The sequence below is a fragment of the Nicotiana sylvestris genome, chromosome 7 (genome assembly GCF_000393655.2).
Source record: "Nicotiana sylvestris chromosome 7, ASM39365v2, whole genome shotgun sequence".
NCBI lineage: Eukaryota > Viridiplantae > Streptophyta > Magnoliopsida > Solanales > Solanaceae > Nicotiana > Nicotiana sylvestris.
The window spans coordinates 11,522,962-11,550,029 of record NC_091063.1 but is presented as its reverse complement, the minus strand read 5'-3'; the positions used below and the strand labels follow the sequence as shown (position 1 = coordinate 11,550,029).

The window sequence follows — 27,068 nt, the reverse complement described above, 5'->3', positions numbered from 1 at the left end:
AGTAGTGACGAGGGGTTGACTTTACACTTACTAGAGGTTAATAATAATAATAATATCAGTGCATAAAGTAGACATGGTGAGCATACAACAGACATCAATGAAACAAATAAAATCAAGTATAATGAATACAACAGGAGCCCGTATCACATCACCAACATCTTATAACTGGCCATGAAGGCACTAACTCAATTATACCCAAACTAGAAACTTGTTTCGATTATTAAGTACGAAATTTCCGAGGCGAACGGACCGCTACCAAAAGGATAGTATTACCATCATACTGCCGAGGCAAATGTCTCGATCCCATAAGAGTGGTGTTATCATACTGCCGAGGCGAACGACCCGATCCCATAAGAGTGGTGTTATCATATCGCCGAGACAAATGATCCGATCCCATAAGAGTGGTGTTATCACACTGTTGAGGTGAACGGTCCGATCCCATAAGAGTAGGGAAATTTACCTCGCCCGCGGAAGTACTTGCGAGATGAGAAGACGTGGATTTTTCATAGTTTATTAAGTATTCTTCCATTTTCCGAAATAAGAAGGCAAAATCGAAAATGGCAAATTTAAATCCCTAGTCTCAGCTCTAATCAAGACAATTAATATGCATGATACATGCAACAATATAAGTAAAAGCATGATATGAATCTAAGTCTACCTGGATATATCATAGAATATAGCTACGCACGGAATCCCATCACCTTGTGCGTACATAGCTCCCAACACATGTAACACACAACAAGGATACGCCTAAGGGGATGAGTTACCTCTTACAAGATTAGGCAAGAGAATTACCTCGTTCCCGAGCTCACTATCCGGTCCACAATTCGCTCTAAAATCCCCAAGTCGACGCCAAACAATCCGAAACTAGTCAAATATTATATAGATTAATCAATATATACTCCAAAGTACATAATTTAGCTCCTAGAGTCATAACCCAACACAAATTGGAAGATTTCTAAAATTCGCCCCCGGAGCCCACGTGCCCAGATTCCAGAACTTTTTTAGATAAATATTACCAATAACCTCAACAACCTAAATATATAATTTCAACTAAATTACATAATCATTTTCGTGATCTAATCCCATTTTTATCAAAACCTAGGTTTTCCAATAATCTCCTAAAATTTCCTCAATTTCTATGTTAAAATCTACTCATAATGCATGTATTAATCTCAGAGTGTAGAAATTACTTACCTCAAAGTGCTAGGTGAAAATCCCTCCTCAAAGAGCTCTAGAGTAGAGCAACAAGTGAGAGAAATGAACTAAAAATCCTTAGTCTCGACCTTTAAAAACATTCTGCCAAAAACTGCCTTCATCGTGATCGCGGACAAGCCCTCGCGATCACGAAGGCAAAACTGAAGGACCTGGGGAAATTCCTCTTCGCGATCGTGAGAGGACACTCGCGAACACAATGCACTGAGCTTCCTCCTCATCGCTAACGCGTGCCCTCAATCGTGAACGTGAAGGCAACTGGGTTGCCCAGGCCCTCGACTCTACGCAAACAAGTCACCCGCGAACGCAAAGGTCACCGATCCCAAGCCTTCACAAACGCGTCCATGACTTCACGAACGCGAAGAACAAAACCACCAAGTCCCCAATCCCTTATTTGCGAACACGAACTCACCCATGCGATCATAAAGAACGAAACCAGAACCAACAGTGATAGTATTTTGTACTTAGCTCGGGGCGGTCTGAAACTCATCCGAGCTGCTCGGTACCTCGTCCAAATGCACCAACAAGTCCATAAACATAATACGGACCTGCTTGAACTCTCGAAACACGTAAAATAACATCAAAGCTATGAATCGCACCCTAAAACCAAATTGAATCAAGTTATGAACTTCAAGCTTTTGAACTTACTCCGAACACACCGAATCATATATAGAATACGCGGAATGACACCAAATTTTGCGTGCAAGTCATAAATCATCGAAAGACCTTCAATGTGACAACTTTCAACAATAACCGCTTGTCGACGCCCCCTTTTTCTACGGGTCGAAATCGGGTATACGACATTGGGAGGACAACTCTATTCCCTTTCGAGAATTGGGTTTTGGAATTTTGAAGAGTCTCCACCTAATGATTATAGTGCACTAGGACACTTTAAGAAAGAAGTGAGATGAAGAACCAGAGGTTGGGTAAGGGCTAGAAATTATCTCGAGGGGAAGGTGTTAGGCACCCCTCAAGATCCACTGGTGTGGTTCCCGTCCATGCTACAATTGTGACTTTAAGCCGACAAGTAGAAAAGAAAAGGATTTTTCACATAGTTTTGCAAACAAGTTTAAGAGTTGAAGGAGTAAAGAGTTTGGAAAATTAATTTAAAAGAAAACTTAAAAATTAACAAGTAAAGGGGAGAGGGGTCCTAGGTTTACAAATAATATGGATCACATCAATGCAATATCCAGCAATCACTCCTCAGAAGAGGGGTCGCACGTGATATTAGCGCACCGGTCATCATATCCATATTCTACCCATCCCACCCCGTTAAGGTATTAAAGCGCGAAAAGTTTCGTTACTTATTGCATGCTAGTACCCGTCCCAATCCTATCAGTCCCGGAGGCATTGAGACTACTAATCCTAAATGGAAAGGGATTTGGGGCCTTTTGAGAGCTTTCAAAGGACAAAACACTAGGCGTCAATCAAAACACATAATGCAAGTAAAAGGGGAAGCAGATAAGCAAGTAAGGCTCAAGTAAACCTCCTTAAGTCAGATAAGCCATAGAGTTTAGCATGTCTTGCATGTACTGGTTTGGTCTTTAAAATTAAAGCGATAAGTGGACTGGTTCAATACATACTTTTAGACAGGAAGTCCGCATTAGGCTCGCTCGAATGCAGTTTTAAGGACTAGTCTACTTTCAGCTATGTGTTGGATAGAACTAACGATTTCGAAAAGCGAACTGGTTATGAAGAGTTACCAGTTTTTTATCAGAGTGAAACGAGTTTCAGAAAAAGAATGTACTGTTTTGAAAAAAGAATTAAAAGAAACGAAAGGAGCTTCAGAAGACATGCAGACTAGTTGAAAAAAAAAAAGAGTTTCACGAACCTTATTAGAAAAAGTGAGTTTCAGAAAATGCCAGTTTGGTTTAGAAAATGTTTGTTAACTTACGAGGTTCAGAAAATCATAGAAGACTGCCAGTTTTACCAAAGTATATATTAATTTAAACGGTTGGTGCTATTTTAAACAAATGAGACAGTTCCGACTCGAAGTTCCTATAGGCATGCTTTCTATACGTTAACTGATTTTAACACTTTTTAATAGGAGTCTTACAAACATGATATATATATGCAACTTTATAATTAAGCCTACAATTTGCCTAATGGTATCATTATGTGCAGAAATGTAAACCCCTATGAGCACGGTATCTATATGCATAGTTGCAGAAAGTTTAGAAGTTAAATCCTATAGGCATGGTATCTACGTGTGAAATTGCGCAGTGTAGAAATTAAACCTATAGACATGATTTCTACCCTTTTGTGCATGAAAAGTAACCCCCTCCCCTTTTTACTAAAATCCCATGAGTTTATACAAATTATTACAGACCAGTAAAAAATAAGACAGAAATTAAAAATACATCAGAAATTACAGCTTCATCCGAGCAGCCTAATTCAGACTTAGTATCTAACAATATGAGATTGAACCACTTCCGAGATCCAGATTGCCAAAGCCTTCTCTTATCTAGGGTGTTTCAGAGATCCAAGGAGTTTCAGGAACTCCAGGCAGTGTTTACACCCAAGATGTTAATTAGAAAGAGTTACAGTGCAGTGTGGAAGAGCCAGCCCCCAGGTGTCCAAGTTCAGAGGGAACTCATGGATCCCAAAGCAAGGCTCACAAGAGAGGGGCAGAACTTAGGTTCTAAGAATGAGTGTAAGTGCAAGAGAGGGGGTTGGGGAATGCCATGGCAAGCTTGTGGTCATGCCTAGCCACAAGGTAGGCTGGCACACCCCTGGCCAAGCTTGTTCAGCCAACAAATAAGAGCACAGACCTATTGAAGGTCAGACTATGGTCTGGGCAGTGATTAGGACACTGCCAGACCAAGGTCTCAAGCTCAGAATACATATAAGGGGGAAAAGGAATGAGAATTGAAAGAGTTTAGGACACAGGGAGTCCAGTCCATATACATGAACAACAATGTCAAGGGTTGTCATGTTTTCTGAACCATAACTCAACAGACAAAGGGTTCAGGGATGGGGATTCATATAGGAGAAGGAATAACAAGCTTGCAGAAAGCAGTAAAGTAAACAAAGAAAAGACTGAAGCATAAACACATAAGAGAGGGGGCAAAATTTAAACAAGAAGAGACATACCAGTTTCAGAAAAGTAAGCACAAAGAAAAGCAGGATACTTGTAGCCAAAACACAATCAGAGAAGAGAGCTTATGAGTTCAGAGAAAACTAGAATGCTTTTTTTAGAAAACCCAAGTGTATTTGAGAGAAGAAGTGGTGACTTATGCTGTGTGTTCGAACTTGTTTTTTGAAAGATAAAAGGTACAAGTATTTATAGTTTTGAAAACGAGTAGAGAATAAAGTAACAAATAAGATTTCAACACAAACATGGAAATAAACATAGTCAGAATCAATTAACATCGGTATTCCCCTTTAATCAAGGGATTACTGCTCAAACGGACACTAACAGGATTAATATAAGGAAAGAAGATCAATTTGTAAGCAGAATGATTGTTAACCTAAAAGGAGCAGTAAAACCATATAGTAAGGGATTAAGTCTAAATACAGGAATGTACTTGTTTTGGAAAGGATCTGGTAAGGCCAAACAAAGAGAGAGAATCAATTAACCCCTTAACAGGCGAGTAAAAAAGTCAGAATTTCATAAGGAAAAGTTTTGAAAATCAATCACGAGTTTGAAAATCAATCACAGAAGGGACTCAGTATATAAATGAAGTGCACAAGTAATAAGCATGTGAGGCCAAACTATGGCGAGAAGGAACACCATACAGTAATAACATAGAGCAAGCATTCATAGCATCATAGTCACGTAGGTCAGGTTTCAGTGATTTAGTAGTAGAGGAAAAGATCAGAAGCATGCAAAGAATCAAGTAAAAACCTTTCTGAAAACACAGTCGAGTTTGACAGATAGTCGGAATTCAGAACAAAAAGGAATCACATAAAGAAGAGAGATGCTGAAACAAAAAAAATCAGGTTGAGCAACTTCAGACAGACGAATTGCACGAATAAACTCAATGGACTCGAATAGGCCCCAAAGAACTAGGGTTTTCGAAAATTAGTCGAGTTTAGAGGCGATAAACAAGTGAAACAAACAAGCGAATTCAGAATCTCAAATAAACCCCAAAAATTAGGGTTTTCAACGCTAATTAGGTGTAAACAAGGTAAATCAAACTAATACAAACAAACAGACTAAGAAACTCAAACAAAATTCCAAAAATTAGGGTTTTCAACATGCTAACTCAAATAGAAAAACAACACAAGCAAAACACAGCAAAACATGTCGAGAATCAGAGAAGAGATTCGAAGTAACTTAACATGAAACCCTAGTTGAAGAATAGAGAGTTTTGAAAGCAAAATTAAAGAAATTTCGAGAAAAAATGCTTAGCAAGTTCAAAACACATAGATCCGGAGCATATCTGAAATAAAATCGGAGGAACCTTAGAGATTAGGGTTTCGTAAGAAACCCAGGTGATGAGGAAAGCTTTGAAAACCATCGATCTAAGCAGGAGAGTCGAAGGTCGAACTCGGATAGCCATGGCTGGTCGGACAAAGGCTGAAGACGACCAGAGAACAGTCATCAAGCAAAGGCTTGGTCGAAACCTTTCAAGATCTGGTCATAGGACCTCAGAAACGAGCACGTAGAAGCCATGAGAGGCTGGTATAGGCCTCTGATGAGCCTAGGAAGCCATGTATTAGGGTTTTAGTGAGAGGCGGCGGCTAGGGTTTGAGGTGAGTTGAGAGAGAGTTTGAGAGATGAGAGTATCCAAAGGCGGATATCAGACTGAAATGGAGGGATTAGGGTAGGGTTAGGTGAATTAAAATGGTAAGGGAGGATCATGGCCGTTGATCAAAACGATCAACAGCCTGGATTAAAAGAAAGGTCGGACGGGTTAGTGAATGGGTTAAGGGGGTCGAGTTAAAATAAAATTGGGCCGGTCCAATTGGGTATTAAGATTGAGTTAATTTGAGGGTTAAAATTGAAATGTAAATAGACTGTAATTGAAATGAAATGAGGCTAAATGTTAAATAGCCAGTTTTTCCTTTTTATTTTATAAAAATAATAAAAATGATTTTAAAAGCAAATTAAAAGTACTGACCCAATTAATAATATATAAATATTAATTTAAAATATTGGGACCAATTTTACAATTATAAAATGCTATTAAATCTTAAAGTATGCTAAAATTGCAATTATATGCAATTTAACTTAAAAAATACCAAATAAATTTGTAAAAATATGCAAAAATCACCTTAATTATATTTTGGTAAAAACATGGGAATAAAATAAATTATTCACTAAAATTGATGATTTTGGAAATAATTATGGATTTTGTACTGCTAAAATAGACAATAAATTGATTTTAAAAATCTTTAAGAATTGGGAAAAATACCAAAACTCTTGAGGCATGCTTATATGTGCATGTACATGCTATTTTGAAAGTATTTTGTATAGAAATACATAGGGAAAAATTGGGTATCAACATCGCTTAAATTCTCCCGGGTCATCCGAAACCCGATACGAACATACGCCCAAGTCCAAAATCATCATATGAATCTATTGGGACCGTCAAATCCCGGTTCCGAGGTCATTTACTCAAAATGTTGACTCAAGTCAAACTTAACCATTATAGGCTACTTATTAAGGAACTAAGTGTTTTGATTTCAACTCGAACCCTTCCAAACCCGAACCAACAATCCCCGCAAGTCATAAAACAGTAAAGGCATATATGGGGAGTCTTAATTAGGGGAACAAGGACCTAGAAAGCAAAATGATCGGTCGGGTCGTTACATTCTCCACCTCTTAAACAAACATTCGTCCTCGAATAGGTCTAGAATCATACTTGGAGTGCTGAATAGGTGTGGATATGTGCTCTTCATGTCCTCCTCGACCTCCCAAGTTGCTTCCTCGATTGATTGACCTCTCCACTGGACCTTCACCATAGAAATCTTCTTGGACCTCAACTGGCAAACCTGCCTGTCCACAATGGCAACTGGCTCCTCCTCATTATCCAAACACTCATCTAGATGAACCATGCTATAATCTAGCACGTGAAACTTGTCGGAATGATACCTCCAAAGCATAGACACATGGATGACTGGATGATCTTTCGATATACTGGGAGGCAAAGCAAGCTCATAAGCAACCTCCCAACTCGCCCCAACACCTCAAACGGGCCAATAAACCTTGGGCTCAGCTTGCCCTTCTTCCCAAACCTTATGATTCCTTTCATCGACAAAACTTTCAAGTGAACCTTCTCGCCTACCATAAATGATAGATCATGCACCTTCTGATCTGCGTAACTCTTCTGTTTGGACTGTGCTGTGCGAAGTCGCTCCTAGATCAACTTTACCTTTTCCAAGGTATCCTTTACTAAATCAGTACCATATAACTTAGGATCATCGGGCTCAAACCATCCGATGGGCAAACAACATCACTGACCTTATAAAGCCTCAAATAGAGCTATCTCGATGTTAAACTGATAACTGTTATTGTAAGCAAACTCGGCCAAGGACAAGAATCTATCCCATTGACCTCCGAAATCAATGATACATGCTCTGAGCATATCCTCCAGAATCTAAACTGTCCACTCTGACTTCCCTTCGATCTGCAGATGAAAAGCTGTGTTGAGCTCTACTCGAGTACCTAACTCACTCTGTACTACCCTCCAAAAAGGCAAAGTAAACCGAGGGCCTTTATTTGATATGATGGAAACAAGCACACCATGCAACCGAACAATCTCCTAAATGTAAATCTGGGCCAACCTCTCTAAAGAATAAGTAGTCACAACTGGAATAAAATGTGCCGACTTGGTCAATCTGTCGGCAATGACCCACACGACATCAAACTTCCTCAACATCCATAGTAACAAAACAACGAAGTCCATAGTGATACGCTCCCATTTCCATTCTAATATAACAATCTGCTGGAGTAGGGCACCTAGACTCTGGTGCTCATACTTGACCTACTGGTAGTTTAGACATCTCGCCACATACTCGACTATGTCCTTCTTCATACGCCACCACCAATAATGCCACCTCAGGTTGCGATACATCTTCATAACCCCTGGATGAATAGAATACCGAGAACTGTGCACCTCCTCTAGAATTTTCTCCCTTAATCCATCAACATTAGGAACACATAGGCGACCTTGGAGCCGCAGAACACCATCCTCATCGATACCCCTAGCACCATCATGTAGTACTGTCTCTCTGAGAACTAAAAAGTGTAGATCACCGTACTAACAAGCCTTGATCTGCTCAAGTAATGGAGAGTGAGCCATGACACATGCAAGAATCTGACAGGGCGCTAAAATATCTAACCTCACAAGTCTGTTAGCCAAGGACTGAATGTACAAAACCAAAGGTCTCTCCTCTACTGGAATGAATGTCAAACTACCCATTCTCAAGGCATCCGCAACCACATTCGCCTTGCCCGAATGATAAAGGATGGTAATATTATAGTCCTTTAGTAAGACACCCGCGCCGCCTGAAATTAAAATCCATCATCTTGAACAAATGCATCAAGTTACGATGATCGGTGTAAACTCCACATGACACCCTATAAAGGTAATGCCTCTAGACCTTAAGAGCATGAACTATCACAGCCAACTCCAAATCATGCACGAGGTAATTCTTCTCATGGGGCTGATGTGCCGTAGAGTTGTAGCACTTTTGATACTAATTACATAGGGTGTAGCATGCCTTTTAAAGCATTTTAAGTCTATTCTTATGTAGTTTTGGTGTTTTTCAGCAAACTGGACTTGAAGAACCAAGAACAAGGAAAATATGACAAAAACCCATAGAAGGGCCGAAATGCGTCAGGTTTGCAACCGCAAAAGTGATGTGCGGGCCGCAAACCAACCACAAAGTGAAGCATATAAACCCAGCTTTTGGAATCAATTTTGTTGTCGCATAACGCTTGTGCGAACCGCATAATGATCGAAGAAGTGCAAACAAAGTTTCTACGAGAACAATTCTGCGACATCAAATGAGATCGCGAAATCAATGTGCGGACCGCATAATGGATCTGCGATGGAAAACTGGGCAATTGGACATTCAATTATGTGATGAAATTTAGTTTTGCAGGCCGCAAAAGTGTTCTGCAGCCCGTTTTGCAGTCGCAAATGTGATCTGCAGGGGTATTTTGTCATATTTTGACCCCGACTTTTAGCCCATTATAAATAGAATAACTAGGGTTTTGTGGGGAATCTTGTTTGAAAAAGAGGCATTGAATACACTATTATTTTGGAAGCTTTTGAAGAAGAGAATCTTGTCATCTTTGTAAGCTTTATGACTTTATTTATTTCTTTGTTCTTGGATTCTAGTATGAATAACTAGTTTTAAATACTAAGGTTGTGGACCCTAAATGGGTGTTTACTATTGAATATATATATAATGCTTGGTTGATATTTATTCATTTCTCATGCTTCATTTAATGTTGATGGTTGAAAACATTGACTAATGCCATTTCACTCTATCTTTAATTGGAAAAGTGGGTTAGGGTTTGGTAGAATTGAATAACAAAAACTCAAGGCTTTAAACCTTGTTTAATAGAATCATTTAGGAATAAGTGGATTCTATTTGGCATAAATTGGTTGTTCTTAATTGCAACTCTTTTATATTTGGGAAAATCATAAAGAGAAAATACTACCTTGGGAAATATTGGATAGTCGTTTAGGAACCATTTGCATATCAAAGGACCTTCCATTATAAATATATCATATTAACACCGATCTCATTATATTCCATTAATGGGGACACAACCTTGGTTTTATTAATCAAATTAATTACACTCTCATAACAAAATAGTTATCTTGTTAATTCACAATTACAACATTCTCTTTTTAAAGCTAACAGAGTAGAATTGCGACTTAATTCAAGTTTCACACTACTCAAATAACCTTTTCACACCTATTCCCTATGGGATTCGATCCCAACCTTGTTAGGTTATTATACTTGACACCGACTGCCTTAACTATTTAATTAAGTATAATTTGAGCATATCAAATTTTGGCACCGTTTCCGGGGAATACGATTTTGAAATTACTAATTAGTGTGTTCTTTACTTTACGTCTTCTTCTATTCCATCACACCTTACTTGCTTTGCTTGGTGTCACTAAATAAACATGGGTGAGCCAGAAGAAGAGAATATTTTTATGGATATAGATGGTTATATTGAGGATACAAATGCCATTGTCCCTCCAAGGGTTGATTCTGCTACCTTCAAGGTAGGACACAGTTTAATCCTAATGCTCAAAGTAGAGGGATTTTTCCGAAATTCCACGGATGATGATCCGACACGATATCTCAAAAATATTTGGGGCGTGTGTGTGATGAACAAGCAGAACCACATCTCAGGTGATGCCTTAAGGTTGAGGGTGTTGAAATACTCTCTAACTGGAGAGCCAAGACAATGGATCCAAAATCTACTGCCTAATTCCATTAATACTTGGCCCGAACTTGTCCGAGCTTTCCTAGAAAAGTGGTTTCCACAAAGTAAGAAGTCTGAGCTCCGGGATAATTTTTTTTCAAGCAATTACCGGGAGAGTATATACATGAGGCATGGGATCGATTCAAGCTATATTTGGCGAGGTCGCCGAATCATGGTTTTCCGAATAATATCTTGTTGGAAATTTTTTACATGGACTTGGATCCTATGAATCAATCCATAGCCAAAAATGCAGCTGATGGATCCTTTATGGATAAAACCTTTGCAAGGATCACACAAATCCTTGACAAGATGGCAGAATATAACCAAGCTTGGTACTTGGAAGACACCAAGGGTGGAATTGCATATGGTACTCCTTCCTTGACCAACATGCTTAAGGAGAACCAAGAAAGAGATCAAGTGATTGCTGGGCTTGCCACCAATATCAATGTGTTGACAAAGATGTTCACTGAAAGCCAAACAAAAAAGGTGAATATGGTGGAAGATGTTCAACCCATGTCAAATGAGGATTACGAGGAAACAGATTATGTCAACAACTCTCAAGGAGGTTATCAAAGGCAACCCTACCAAGGTTCAGGACAACAAAACCAATGGAGGCCTAACCCGCAAGGGCAAGGCAACCAACAGTGGCGAAATGACCAAGGTAGTTCAAATCAAGGAAATTGGAGTAACAACAACAATAATAATTTTTCAAATTGGAGCTCCAACCCCTATGTTCCACCAATGGGGAAATATTCAAACTCTACACATTGGAAAGAAAGTTCTTCGAGTGAGTCCAAGTTGGAAAACATGCTTGAACGAGTATTGCAAAATCAAGATAAATCCAACACTTCAATGAAGAACATGACCGAGCTTGTGGGCTCTCATACCACATCTATTCAAAAGTTGGAGATGCAAATGAGAGATCTCTTAAGAGAGAGAAATTCGAAGCAAAAAAGCACACTCCCAAGTGACACAATTGCAAACCCAAAAGGTAGTGGGAGTGGCCCAACCTCTCATTTTATGACAATTACAACTCAAAGTGGGAAACTACTTCAAGGAGAGAATAAACAAGTGGTTGAAGTGGAAGATTCCGAACAAGAAGTCGAGGCACAAGTTGAGGTGCCAATTGTTGTTGAAGTTGAATGACTCCCGAAGAAGGTGAGAACTCAAGAAGTGAACCATGAGAAGGTTAAGTAAAAGGTAATAGAGGTACCAAAACCTCTAGCACAAATTCCTAGGCCTCCACCTCCTTACCCTCAAAGACTTGCTAGGAGAGTTGATGATAGCAAACTCAAAAAGTTCTATGACATTCTCAAGCAATTATGGGTAAGCATTCCATTTGTGGAAGCATTCTAAGTGATGCCAGGTTTTGCTAAGTACTTGAAGGACTTAATCACAAAAAAAGAAAACCACCAAGAATGAAGTGGTGAATGTGACTCATCGGGTTAGTTCCATCATTGCAACAACTGCGGTCCAAAAGAAAGAGGACCCGTGAGCTTTCACCATTCCACGCAGTGTTGGGTTGCGCAATTTTGCACGAGCCCTTTGTGATAATGGGGCTAGCATCAACTTAATGCCTCTTGATATTCATAAGAAAGTGGGGTTAGGTATGCCTAGGCCTACAAGTATGAGGTTGCAAATGGCTGACAATTCAATAAAGAGATTAGTGGGAATTGTTGATGATGTTCTTGTGAAACCGGGGAAGTTACTCCTCCCTGAAGACTTTATTATACTTGATTTTGCTGTTGATAAAGAAATCCCTATCATCTTGGGGAGACCATTCCTTCCTACTGGAAGAGCACTCATTGAATGATGTGCAGGTTGAACAATTATTGAATACCTTGATGGAGCACATGCAGGCCATTGGGTGGACAATAACGGACATCTGAGGGATTCCCACTGGAATTTGTGAGCACAAAATGCAATTGGAGCAAGAAAGCAAACCTAGCATGGAACATCAAATAAGGTTAAACCCTTCCATGCAAGAGGTGGTGAAGAAAGAAATCATAAAGTGGTTGAATACCGGGGTTGTCTACCCCATTGTCGATAGTCCTTGGGTGAGTCCGGTGCAATGTGCGCCAAAGAAAGGAGGCATGACCGTGATTCAAAATGATAAAAATGAGCTCATCCCAATGAGGACAGTAATCGGGTGGAGAGTTTGCATGGACTACCTGAAGCTCAATAGTGCTACTTGCAAAGACCATTTCCGTGTGCCTTTTATCGATCAGATGCTTGATCGGCTAGCGGGAAGGTCATTTTATTGCTTCTTGGATGGTTACTATGGATACAACCAAATCAACATCGCATTAGAAGATCAAGAGAATACAACGTTCACATACCCGCATGGGATTTTTGCTTTTAGATGGATGCCATTTGGGCTATGCAATGCTCCGGCTACCTTTTAACGATGCATGATGCCAATCTTCTCGGACATGGTGGAGGATATCTTAGAGGTTTTCATGGATGACTTTTCTATGATTGGTGATTCCTTTAAGCATTGCCTCGACAACCTTCGGCAAGTGCTCAAAAGATGTGAGGAAACAAACATGTACTCAATTGGGAAAAATATCACTTTATGGTGGACAAGGGTCTATTTGGAAACAGCCTCTCTACCCCAGGGTAGGGGTAAGATTTGCGTACACACTACCCTCCCCAGACCCCACTAAGTGGGATTATACTGGGTTGTTGTTGTTGTTGGTGGACAAGGGTACTGATCTGGAAACAAAATTTTCAAACAAGGCATAGAGGTTGATTGGGCAAAGATCGAGATCATTTCCAAGCTTCCTCCTCCCACTTCGGTAAAAGGTGTTCGGAGCTTTTTGGGGTATGCCAGTTTTTATAGGCGATTTATCAAAGACTTCTCAAAAATTTCAAGTCCCATGTGCAAGCTTCTTGAAAAGGATGCAAAGTTTGAGTTCAATGAGAAATGCCTCAAAGTGTTTGAGGAATTGAAATCAAGGCTCACCACAACACCTATTATTGTCATACCTGTTTGGTCCCTTCCATTTGAACTCATGTGTAATACCAGTGGTGTAGCCATTGGAGCGGTACTTGCTCAACAACATAACAAGATTCTTTATCATATTTACTATGCCAGCAAGAAGCTAAATGGCGCACAAATGAATTACACCGTGACGGAGCAAGAACTTCTTGCTATTGTCTATGCTTTTGAAAATCTTCAAGCCTATTTGCTGGGTTCCAAAGGGATAGTCTACACCGATCATGCTGCTCTCCGCTACTTTATGGCAAAGAAATATGTTAAACCAAGATTGAAATGGTGGGTTATTTTATTACAAGAGTTTGACTTTGAAGTCAAATATCGGAATAGAACAGAGAATCAAGTTGCGGATCACTTATCTAGACTTGAAGAGGCAGGGAGACCAAAAGAAGATCTTGAAATTATGATGCCTTCCCAGATGAACATATATTGACGTTGTCTAGCACTTTCACTCCTTTGTATGCTGACATCGCTAACTTCTTGGTTAGTGACCTTGTCCCCAACAGATTGGAAGCTTATCAAAAGAAGAAGTTCTTACGGGAGTGTAGGCAATATTATTGGGAAGAACCTTTTCTGTTCTGGATATATGCCGAAAACATCATTCGGCGTTGTGTTCCGGAAGATGAGGTAATTTATATTCTCAAAACATGTCATGACTCCCCAGTTGGGGGACATCATAGTGGAAATCGTATTGCGGCAAAAGTGCTTGAATGTGGCTATTATTGGCCATCTATCTACCAAGATGCAAACCAAATGGTCAAAGCATGTGATCAATGTCAAAGACAAGGGTCAATTTCCAAGAGACATAAGATACCTATGAACTTTGTGATGGAGGTATAGATCTTTGATGTTGTTTGCCCCAATTTCAGCTTTGATGCCTATGAACTTTGTGATAGAGGTATAGAACTTTGTGATAAAATTACTGCCCCAATTTCAGCTGTTGGGGATTTTTTGGAATTTTTCTTTTTTTTTCTCTCTTTTTTGAATTTTTATATGGTTGGACCGAACCGTGAGGCTGCATATGCATCCTTTTTTTAAACGGAATCAGGTCTAACGTAGTTCAAACATCTGATCTAATTATTTTTTTCATCTTTTTTTTTCTATCTTTTTTTCTTTTTGTTTTCAAAACAAGTTTCCCTAGCTTCTATTTTTTGGGAGTATGGACCTTTGACAATTCTTTTTTTTCCAGTTAGAACTTTCTAAAAGCCGCCCCTGTTTGTACCCTTGGGCATGGACTTTTATTGTTGTTTTATGTTTTCATTAGTTTTGTGACTTTTGACTCTAAACTTGATTCCAAAAGAGGGTGGTCAAATAAATAACACAAGCTCAAAGGGGTAACGAAGAATATAAAGTGTTTAGATAGCAGAAAAAAGGCCTCCCAACCTAGAGAACGCCAAAAATAGTATCTTTTCACGATCATAGCATTGACGAAGATGTTTGTATTCTTGGTGTGTCATGGTCACAAGACACTTTCCATCCCTTAATGTCAAACTTTCCAACAAGCTTCAATTGAGTAAACATCCTCAAGTCCGATCTTCACAATGATTTGAAGGTGAATTTTACTCGACCGTAATTCTAAAGTATTTCAACTCTTTATTCATCCTCAAAAGTATTTTTTTTCAACTATCTAAATCCAGATTAAATCAGTTTCTAAGATTTGGCCAAAATTTTCGCATGCATGTCATGTCATTTGAACTAGCAAGAAAGAACTAAGAACAGAATAACACAAAAGGACAAACTGTATTTTCTTGAGTAAGAGATGAAATGGTTTAAAAACAAGACAAACAATCTAAGATCCAAGTTACAACCCTTACCCGAATAATGTAAATAACAACAGAACAAACAGATAAGTCTCACACAAACAGAATGGAGGTATAGAAGGGTTTGACTCAATAAAACCAATAAAATCTAAATCACAACCCTGAAATAACCCAGATAATAGAAAAAACATCAAAACAAGCTACCAAGATTACTTCCTAGTAAGGAGGGATTGACTTTTCAATTGCTAAGCTTGACATTTAGCCATAAATTTGCTCATCAGAATCAACATTGCCTTCTTCAATTTCAGTCGGCAAGCTCTCGAGAGGATTTTCATACTCCATGTCACCAGGTATTTTCCTCACAAAGTGTGCATCATCATGTTCAGGTAAAGGATTCTGCGTGATATTCTGGGTGTCATTGTCTTGGATTACAATTAATTTTTCCTGGATCATCCTTTCTATTTCTTTTTTCAAATCCCGGCAACTTTCAAGATTGTGCCCCTAGGCATTGGAATGATATTCACACATTTTAGATGGGTCAAAGCTTCTTGCACGTGGGTCTACTTGATTTGGAGGAATGAGTGCAATCATGTCATAATGCTTTAAATTCTCAAATAAGCTTGCATAGGAATCTCCTATTGGTGTAAAATTATCTTTCAACCTTTGTTCCCTTCTATACCCCTGGCTTGGATGTGGGCTATAGGGCACATGAAAATTTTGTGGAGGCTGGTAGAGATTTTGTGATGCTCGTGCTCGCCTTCTTGGGTAATTTGGTGGCTGGACAACATACTGAGGTGGAACAATAAAGAATTGTGAGTTCTGAGGTCGATGGTAGTGTGCAGGAGCATCATCGAAAAACAGACGAGGCTGGTCATACCTTCGAGACGTTCTCCTAGGACCTCTTCTTGACCCTGATGTTATCATGATTTCTTCGTCCTTCTCATTCGTGTCACTAAAATTATCAGATTCAATCTAGACAGCCTAAGTTACGGTTTTGAGAACTTATTGACTTACAATTTTACCTGTCTTAAGACCATTCTCAAACATTTACCCCATTTTGATTGCTTCCGAGAAGGATTTACCCACTGCAAAAATTATGTTTTGAAAATAATCTGGATCTTGAGCCTAGAGAAAGACAGTGATTAGCTCGTGGTCGTCCATGGGTGGCTTAGCTCTAGCTGCTTGCTCTCTCCATTTAATGGCATATTTTCTGAAACTTTCAGTTGGTTTCTTCTTCAGGTTTGAAAGGGAATTGCGGTCTGGGGCGATGTCGATGTTGTATTGGAACTGTTTGACAAAGGCATGTGCCATGTCATCCCAGACTACTAGCAAGACGTGTCTTGATCCATAAACCATTCGGATGCTACTCCCGTAAGGCTTTCCTTAAAATAAGCTATGATCAATTCTTCATTTCTTCTCGCACCTCTTAATTGATTGCAATACCTTTTCAAGTGGGCTATGGGGTCTTCATGTCCATCATACTTTTCAAATTTGGGAGTCTTGAAACTAGGCGGCAAGTGGACATCAGGGAACATACATAGATCCTTGAAGGCAATACTCTTCTGACCTGTCAACCCTTGCATGTTTTTCAACCGTTGTTCTATGCTTTTCACTCTTTGGGTCATTTCTTCCTGTGCCATCTTTCAGGCAGGCTTCTCAATGTTTGCATGAAGATCAAATAAGTACGAGTGGTACTCAGGAGAGTGGTACAACTCTTGCTGTGTAGCAAATTGTGACTCATGACAAGGTTGTCCTTGGCCGTTGGCCCATGCTTGACACATTTTGGTCATTTGCTGTTTCAGTATTCTATTTTCCTCAACCACAGTAGACTTTTGTTGAACCCTCTTACCCTGAGTCCTTTGAGCACTTGTAACAGCTTCGATGTCAGTTGTCATTTTTTCCTTTGGATTTCGTGTTGTCAGCTTACCACAAACCGACCACCTCAAACTTTCTTCACAATTCAAAACAAAAGACATGCTAGAATGGACTCAGTCAGTCCTTATTATTATCATCATTTTTTTTTCATTTTTTCATTTTTTTAATGGTTGATCGAACCTAATATGGGTTGCCTACGGATCATGTGGGAAAATGAATCAGATCTTGCATAGTTCGGGAAGATTAGGAATAAAGGAAATAAACAAAATCTCTTTTTTTGGATTTTGAATTTTTTTTTCGTTTCTTTTTTTCTTTTTAATTTTCGAAGAAAAAACCTTATAAAGAATAAAGAAAATATTTTTTAATTTTGATTTTTTTTTGAATTTCGAATTTATTTATTCTTTTTGTATTTTTTTTGAATTTCGAAAGAAAAACTTCTAAAGAAGAAAGAATTTTATTTTGGATTTTTATTTTAAATTTATGAAAGAAAAATGAAAATATTTTTGGATTTTGAGAAGAAAAAAGAAAATATTTTTGTATTTTTTTTAAAAAAATTGGGGTCTAAAAGAAAAACTTTCTAAATAAGCAAGTAATGGAAAATATTTTTGGATTTTTTAAAAAATTGGGGTCTCAAAGAATGACTTTTCAAAGAGGAAGTAAAGGAAAATATTTTTTGGATTTTTTGAAAATTATGGGCCGGAACCGATGAGGTTTGCCTACGTATCTCACATCCGGTGAGAATCAGACACGCGTAGTTTGGTCGTTTTGACATAATTGGAAAAACATGATATTAACTCACTTCAATTTTTTTTGGAATACATTTTCTTTTCCTCTTTTTTATTTTCAAAAATATTGGCAGAGTTTCGAGGCATTTTCAAATACTGGAATTTTCAGAATCAGGTGAATTCTCTATCCTACCTCACTCTTGGTTTTTTTATTATTTTCTTTTCCTAGCCGGTCAGCATGTAAGCCGAAACAAATAAATGCACACATAGCACGTAAGATGCATCACAATAGTCTTTTATTTTGGCTACACCTGTCCTAGACGGACCCAACCCCTGTGTTGAGTCTCCAAGGTCAAATACACGTGATGCAAACAAACGTTCCTACTAGGGATCTGGCATGAGGCTATGTTATTCTAGGTTTATACTTGAGGTTGGGTTCAAGACCTGGCTTACCCGAGCGGACAGCTCGAGCCGAGGTGGGGGCAACGTACCAGGAGCACGAAAGTCTACCAGGCCTTGTTGCTGACCTAGCCTCGTTCTATTTGGTATGACTTCTAACAGAAAAATGGGCCACGCGTACGTGTGCACCATATTTTAAGAAGACTCAGAATGGAGGCGTAAGAAGACAGTTTAATACAGTTCAAATAATATCAAAGCGGTAAATAACGAACATACTGACAGTACCATTTTTACTTCATGAGTAAGTTTAATAGCATTTTCCTTGTTTTCCCATATATCAAACAAATAACAATTTTTACCAAAATAAATTTAAAAAAGAAAATAAATCAACAAAAGGCCTTCTGCTTAACTCAATAAATGGCGAGATCACATAGTAACAAACAATTCATAACCTGACAAGTTCAAGATTCAAATCAATTTATTATACAATCTTATCTAACTCAAAAGCTCCAATTTCATCACTATTCATCTAACTCAAAAGCAGCTAACCAAATAGCATGAAAATAATAGCTTACTAATCAAGATAACAACCAAACAACATGCTAATATATGATAACAATACGAATTTCCTAACTTCCTCAAATACTAACAAAACAAAATTGAACTTATAAGTAGACTCAGTTCGAGTTATGGATTCAACACTCGCATAGATATATAAACTTGATGAAATAATCATTCAAACAAAATCCATGAATCAAACTAGGAAGACACGATACATGTGTAAAAGAAACAGACCTTTATTGCCGAATCCGAATTTTAAAGCTTTGCATCTCAAAATATGGACCAAACACCAGCGACCACGATCGAAAACCAGTGAATTCGAACTCGACGACTCAACCTTGGAGCTGCGATTTTTCTGTGCAAAAAGGGACTATTTGGTGTTGATTTTCAGCCAAGTTTTGGCTGGTTTTCGAGCTATTTCGCAGCTTGTTTCGATGCTTTCTTTGGCCAGATTTTTTCAGCAGATTCGCAGCTGATTTTGCTGCTATCTAACACTGGATTTTGGGTGGTGTTTTGCAGCTCTTTTTGCTACATTTTCCATCCGATTTCAGCAGCTTTTAGCTTGTGCTTGAGGCTGTTTCATGGTCCGTTTGAAGGCTGATTTTTGGCTGATTTCATTGAGAAATAGAGCTACTCTTGAAGGTCGTTGTTGGACTGTATTGGGGTGATTTTAAGCTGGAATTTGGACTTGTTTTATAGCCAAACTGCTGCTGCATTTTTGCACATGTTGCAGCTGATTTTCAATTGATTAAAGGAGCTTTAGGGACTGATTTTCATGGCTGAAAAAATGGGCTCTTTGGAGGGTGTTTGAGGGTAGTTTAATGAAGGTATTTTAGGAAGGAGAAGAAGGTAAGCAGCTTTTGTTTTAGCTCTTGGATCTAGATCTTAGGAAGAGAAATGGGATGACTTTTGGTGGTAATTTACATGGCTTCTAAGAGAAAATTGGAACTGATTTTTGTGAGAAAAGAGATGACCCAGTTCCTTATTCCTTTATTCTCGTTCTCTCTCTGTATTTGCTTATCTCCTTTTTGTGCTCTCTGTATTTTGTGTTTTTTGTTTTCTTCCTCGATTTCTCCTCCCCTTTTTGTTTTTACCCCCCTCCTTATATGCGTGTCTATGTAAAAATGAGTGATGGGTAAGTGTTTATATCTAAGTGTTTTAGAAAGAAAGAAAATGTGTAGGCCCTCCCTATTTTGTTGGCCTGGTTATTTTTCTATTGTGTATTGTGCCTATGTGAAATATGCATGAAGACAAAAAGAATTAAGAGTGTACAGTGAATATTTGTGTTTTAAAACAAGGAAAAAAATGAAATTGCTTTCCTATAGGAGTGTAACATGAACCATATCCAATAATGTGAGCATGCGAGGTTGTTATGGGAAGATAAGGAGGAATCTTTGGCAAAAAGTCATTTTTAATTGGTTTTTTCTTTTTTGTAGTTTTTTTCCTTATAATAACAACAACAACAACAACAACGACCCAGTATAATCCCACAAGTGGGATCTGGGGAGGGTAATATGTACGCAGACCTTACCCCTACCCCGTAGGGTAGAGAGGCTGTTTCCAGAAGACCCTCGGCTAAAAAAAAGCAACATGAGCCGATATTTTAGTACCATAAAAATGCATAATAAAATAACAGCAATATAAGAGATATGAAATACAGAATACGAAATACGAAATCCGAAATAGATGGCTGGTATAGTAAAACTAGCAGGTAAAGCCCTGCATCAATAGACGACCAATTACATTCTTAGTCTAACTCCTAACTGGCTAGTCTCACTCTATTGTGCTGTAGAAATATTCACAAGTTTCCCCTAACCTACAACCTTAATGCTCGACCTCCATAATTCCCTGTCAAGGGCCATGTCCTCAGTAATCCTAAGTCGCGCCATGTCCTGTCTGATCACCTCTCCCCAATACTTCTTAGGTCGCCCTCTACCTCTCCGCGTGCCCACTACAGCCAGTCGCTCACACCTCCTCACCGGTGCATCAGTGCTCCTCCTCTGAATGTGCCCGAACCATCTGAGTCTTACTTCCCGCATCTTGTCCTCCATGGGGGCCACGCCCACCTTCTCTCGAATATCTTCATTCCTAATCTTATCCATCCTTGTATGCCCGCACATCCACCTCAACATCCTCATCTCTGCTACTTTCATCTTCTGGATGTGTGAGTTCTTTACCGGCCAACATTCAGTTCCATATAACATGGCAGGCCTAACCACTGCTCTATAAAACTTACCTTTTAGTAACGGTGGCACTTTCTTGTCACACAAGACTCCCGACGCTAACCTCCACTTCATCCACCCCACCCCTATACGGTGTGTGACATCCTCGTCAATCTCCCCGATCCCCTGAATAACCGATCCAAGGTACTTGAAACTACCCCTCTTGGGAATGACTTGAGAGTCAAGCCTCACTTCAACTCCCGCTTCCGTCGGCTCAACTCCAAATTTGCACTCGAGGTATTCCGTCTTCGTCCTGCTCAACTTGAAACCTTTAGACTCAAGAGCATGTCTCCAAATCTCTAGCCTCTCGTTGACGCCGCCTCGTGTCTCGTCAATTAGAATAATGTCATCAGCAAATAGCATGCACCATGGCACCTCCCCTTGAATATGATGAGTCAGTGCATCCATCACCAGGGCAAATAGGAATGGGCTGAGCGCAGACCCTTGGTGCAACCCCGTAATAACTGGAAAGTGTTCAGAGTCGCCTCCTACTGTCCTAACCCGAGTCTTAGCTCCAGCATACATGTCTTTAATCACCCTAATATAGTCAACCGGGACCCCTTTATCCTCTAAGCAGCTCCATAAGACCTCCCTAGGAACCCTATCGTACGCTTTCTCCAGATCAATAAACACCATGTGGAGATCCTTCTTCCTATCCCTGTACTGTTCCACCATCCTCCTAATAAGGTGGATAGCTTCTGTGGTAGATCGCCCCGGCATGAACCCGAACTGGTTGTCTGAAATAGACACCGTCCTTCGCACTCTCATTTCTACCACTCTCTCCCAAACTTTCATGGTATGACTTAGTAATTTGATGCCCCTATAGTTGTTACAGCTCTGGACATCACCTTTGTTCTTATACAACGGGACCATTGTACTCCACCTCCACTCTTCAGGCATCCTATTAGTCTTGAATATAACACTAAACAATGCAGTAAGCCATTCCAAGCCTGCTCTACCCACACACCTCCACAGTTCAACCGAAATTTCGTCTGGCCCGGTAGCTCTGCCCCTTCTCATCTTACTCGTTGCCTCAATGACTTTATCGATCTCAATGTCCCTACAATTACTTAATTCATGGTGATTGTCGGCATTCCTCAATTCCCCAAGTATAATATCCTGATCCCCTTCTTCACTTAGAAGTTTATGAAAGTAGGTCTGTCACCTCCTCTTAATCTGGTCATCTCCCATCAAAACTTTGCCGTCATCATCTTTTATGCACCTCACTTGGTCCAGATCCCGAGTTGTCCTCTCTCTCGCCTTAGCGAGTCAGAATAACTTCTTCTCCCCACCTTTGTTCCTTAGTTCCTCATATAGACGAGCAAAAGCTGTCGTCTTAGCCTCCGTCACTGCCATCTTCGCCTCCTTCCTAGCTACTTTATACCTTTGACCGTTCTCTCTCTTCTCCTCCTCGTCAGTTCTCCCTACTAACCGCAAGTAAGCCACCTTCTTTGCTTCCACTTTATCTTGGACAACTATATTCCGCCACCAATCTCCTTTGTGGTCACCATTGTGGCCCGTAGATATCCCTAACACCTCTCTCGCCGCCTTTCTTATACAGTACACCGTCGTCGACCACATTGTGTTTGCGTCCCCACTACTTCTCCAAGCTCACATTGCCGATAACCTTCCTTCCAACTCCTCAGCTTTATCCTTAGTTAAGGCGCCCTACCTAATCCTAGGGCATCCTTGTACTGACCTCTTCTTCCTTCTTATCCTAATACAAATGTCCATCACCAAAAGCCTATGCTGAGTTGAGAGGGTCTCACCTGGGATAACGTTGCAGTCCTCGCACAACCTTCTGTCGCATCTCCTGAGGAGGAGATAATCAATCTGAGTCTTCGCCACCGAACTTTGGTAAGTAACCAAATGTTCATCCCGCTTCGTAAAACTCGAGTTCGCAATGACTAGATCGAAAGCCTTGGCAAAGTCCAACAGCGAAATGCCCCCTCCGTTCTGCTCCCCGAAACCAAAGCCGCCATGCACCTCAGTGTACCCACCTGCAGATGACCCAATATGACCATTGAAATCTCCTCCTATGAATAACCTCTCAGAAGGCGGTATACTACGAACAATCTCATCCAAGCCCTCCCAAAAGCGCCTCTTAATATCCTCATCCAAGCCTGCTTGCGGTGCGTACGCGCTAATGACATTTAAAGTACCCTCACCCACCACCAACTTAATAGTCATTAGTCTATCATTCACCCGCCTGACCTCTACCACGGACTCTCTAAGATGGCTATCTACTAGGATACCCACTCCATTCTTACCCCTCAGGACACCAGAGTACCACAACTTATACCCATCCACGTTTTTTGCCCTCGATCCGACCCACCTAGTCTCCCGGACACACGCTATATTAATCTTCCTCTTCTGCAGGATTTTCACCAACTCTATGGATTTACTCGTGTGAACCTATGTTCCATGACCCGATTCTCAACCTATAGGCTCCCTTGCCCCCTCTACCTCCCCTGCTACCCGACCCACCCCCTGACCCAGCCCCACACTCTGCCCCACCCGAGGACATGCCCTTATTCTATCATCCCAGACTGCAGCCACTACACCTACACCAATCTAGAGAAGACTCGCTAGAGCACAACGGACAACAAATCAACCTAGAAGGAAACAAGTGGTAACTAGTATCCTAGTTGAAAGGTTTAACTATTGCGAAGTAAAGTAACAGTAATTTAGCTAATACCAAAAGGGAAACAGTAAAACAGGAGGTACCAACTCCCGATAACCAAACCTGTGGCTGATTTGCTGTACTCGATGTAGTTCTACGCTCACGCACCACTTCCTACCGCCCTTTGCTGACACTCGCCCAGGTTGTTTTCCTTTGCCAGTGCTCGTGCGCCCAACTTGTCTCCAATACTCCGAGAATTCCTGAAAATACAGAAAATACCACGACCCAAAAACCAGAAGGAGCTATCACCGCTACCACTGCTTTGGTGCAGTGAACTGGGGCACATGTCAAAGGCTATTCCCACGAACTCGTTAACTCAGATCTAATTTAGAAAATATTTTAAAGTTTCTGCTATAGCTATGCCGAACAAAATCAGCTATATTTTCTCCAACAGTGGAGGGAGAATAAAAATCAGATCTGAGTTATTCTCCAACAAATCAGATATATTTTCTCCAACAGTAGAGTTATTCTCCACTGCTTTGGTGCAGATATATTTTTCCTTATAAAAAATAAGTGAATAATATACTCCTACTAAATAAATAAATAAAAAGTAAAGTAAAACTACTACACTCAATATCTATTTGTCGAAAGCCTCGAATTTAGAAAATTGCACTAAACTAAATAAAACTCTTTTTTTTGGATTTTTTTGTAAATGAAGATAAAACTTATACTAAAAATATGACTCTTTTTTGTGATTTTTAATTTTATTAAATAAAACCTATAAAAAGGTGAAATAAAACTAAAATATTAAGATTAAACTTACAACCTATTTAAATACTAAAAAGTGAGTGAAAATCCAAATGTGGTCAAAAATTAGGTGCTCACAAAAACCAAATTGGGCAAAATCACTCAAACTACCAAGAGGTATAGAGTGAGTACTTGGCTGTGATAGCTATATTATGACCCCATTCTAATCACAGGTTATCCCAAGTAGAGGCAGCTTCAAGTACCTTGGTTCGGTTATTCACGGGGGATGGGAGATGGACGAGGATGTCACATACCGTATTAGGGTACAATGGATGAAGTGGAGGTTAGAATCTGAAGTCTTGTGTGACAAGAGAGTGCCAACGATACTCAAAGGTAAGTTCTACAAAGCGGTGGTTAGACAAGCCATGATGTATGGGGCTGAGTGTTGGCCTGTTAAGAACTCACATATCCAAAAGATTAAAGTAGTAGAAATGAGGATGTTGAGGTGGATGTGCGGGCACACTAGGATAGATAGTAATAGGAATGATGATATTCGGGAGAAGGTGCACGTGGCTCCCATTGAGGACAAGATGCAGGAAGTGAGGCTCAGATGGTTCGGGCATGTACAAAGGAGAAGCCCAGATGCTCCAGTAAGGAGGTGTGAGTGGCTGGTTATGGAAGGCATGCGAAGAGGTAGAGGACGGCCTAAGAAGTATTGAGGAGAGGTGATCAGGCAAGATATGGCGATACTTTAGATTTCCGAGGACGTGACACTTGATAGGACGTTGTGGAGGTCGAGTATTACGGTTGTAGGCTAGGTGGTAGTTGAGTCTTGCGTTACTTTGTACCTTTGTGAGCCTAGTCCTGTACGGTTTTGTCTAAGAGAGCTAGGGGCAATGTCGTGTCTTACTATTTTCTTTTTCGACGTTGGATCCATTTACTAGCCACCATTTTTGCTTTGCATTTTTCTTTCGCATTTTATGTTCCTATTTTTCCTATGATCTCCGTGATGAATCTAATATCCTCTTCTTTTGTCTTCTTTTTATTATCTTGAGCTGAGGGTCTTTCGGAAACAACCTCTCTACTCCTTTGGGGTAGGGGTAAGGTCTGCGTACACACTACCCTCCCCAGACCCCACTTGTGGGATTTTACTGGGTTGTTGTTGTTGTTGTTGTTGTATTCTAATCAAGCTTGCCCTAGATTCTTTCTACCCGTTAGATATCCACCTAGGCAGAAGTCACTACCTTAGTATCTTTGAACCCTTGAAAATCAACAACAAAAATATTATACTTAGTTTCAAATATTGCATACAATAGAATAGATTTAGAAGTACAATCAATCCCAAAGTGTGTAGAAGTGTAATTAGACTCAAAGCCTATATCTAGCTTAGATATAAACCTAATTCCAATTATTAAATCCCTGTAGATTCAATCCCGACCTAGTTGGGTTAAAACTGCATCAACCACCCTCTCTACTCAATAGTAGTGTAGGCTTGGACCCGATCAATTTTTGGTGCCGTTGTCGGGGAGTTAGACGGTCTTAGCTATATATCTAAGTATTTGTGTATTTTGTTTTTTTTCCTTCCTTTTTTCTAATTTGTGTGTGAATTGCTTTTAGGTACCAAATGGCTCTTAACAACGAAGCCCTCGGAAATTTGTCATTGTGGGAAGAGGTAGATGATGATCACGTAGATGAGATTCAACCCAAACCTCAAGCAGAAAGGAGAGGCCACCCGCCTAATGACAACATCCCAACCCCCCTCCTCCAAGGGCAACACACAGGGTGTTACCCAATGAAGGCTATGCGAGTGCAATAGTCCCGCCCCGAATTAGGGCGAGCAACTTTCAAATAGCCAATATCATGCTTACACTGTTGGAACAGAGGGGTTTCTTCACCGGAGCTCCATACCAAAACGCATATAAGCATCTCAAAGGTTTTGTTGACACGTGCTGGGGGAGCAAGCAAACTAATGTCTCCGAGGACACATTGAGGTTAATGCTTTTCCCATTTTCTCTAAGGGGGAAGGCTTTGGATTGGCTAGAGAGGTTGCCCAACCATTCCATCATCACTTGGGATGAGTTGGCCGACAAGTTCATTGCAAAGTTCTTTTCTCCGGGACATATGGCAACGTTAAAAGATGATATCCTTGCTTTTAAACAAGAGCCAAATGAACCGCTACATGAGATTTGATAAAGGTATTAGACCGTGGTTAAAGGATGTCCGAATAATGATATGACCAAAGCCATGATCCAACAAACATTCTATCAGGGAATCAACACAACAAACTAATGTGTGGTTAACCAACTTGCCGGGGGGAACTTCATGAACACGCCATATGCCGAAGCATGTGAAATACTTGATGAGATGGCGGATACATCCTCGGCATGGCAAAGTAGATCCAATGTGCCACAAAGTGACCCTAATGTTATTTACCTACACAAGGAGCTACATGACCATGACCAAGCTATAGCCGAGTTGACAACTACCTTAAACCAATTGGCCAAAGCTCAGCTTCAACAAGTTCAAGGGCTAAAACAAGTGAA

At 40.0% G+C, this 27,068-nt stretch overlaps 1 protein-coding gene across 1 annotated transcript; it reads right to left on the bottom strand.

Annotated features, from left to right (window-relative positions):
* Positions 1-20,621: 20,621 nt before the first annotated feature.
* Positions 20,622-24,124, bottom strand: LOC138872746 (uncharacterized). The gene is made up of 2 exons (XM_070151163.1): positions 23,957-24,124; positions 20,622-21,269 (listed from the first exon to the last, which is right to left on the bottom strand). Exons 1-2 carry the CDS (start codon positions 24,122-24,124, stop codon positions 20,745-20,747), a joined length of 693 nt encoding a protein of 230 aa, XP_070007264.1. The 3' UTR covers positions 20,622-20,744.
* Positions 24,125-27,068: the final 2,944 nt, after the last annotated feature.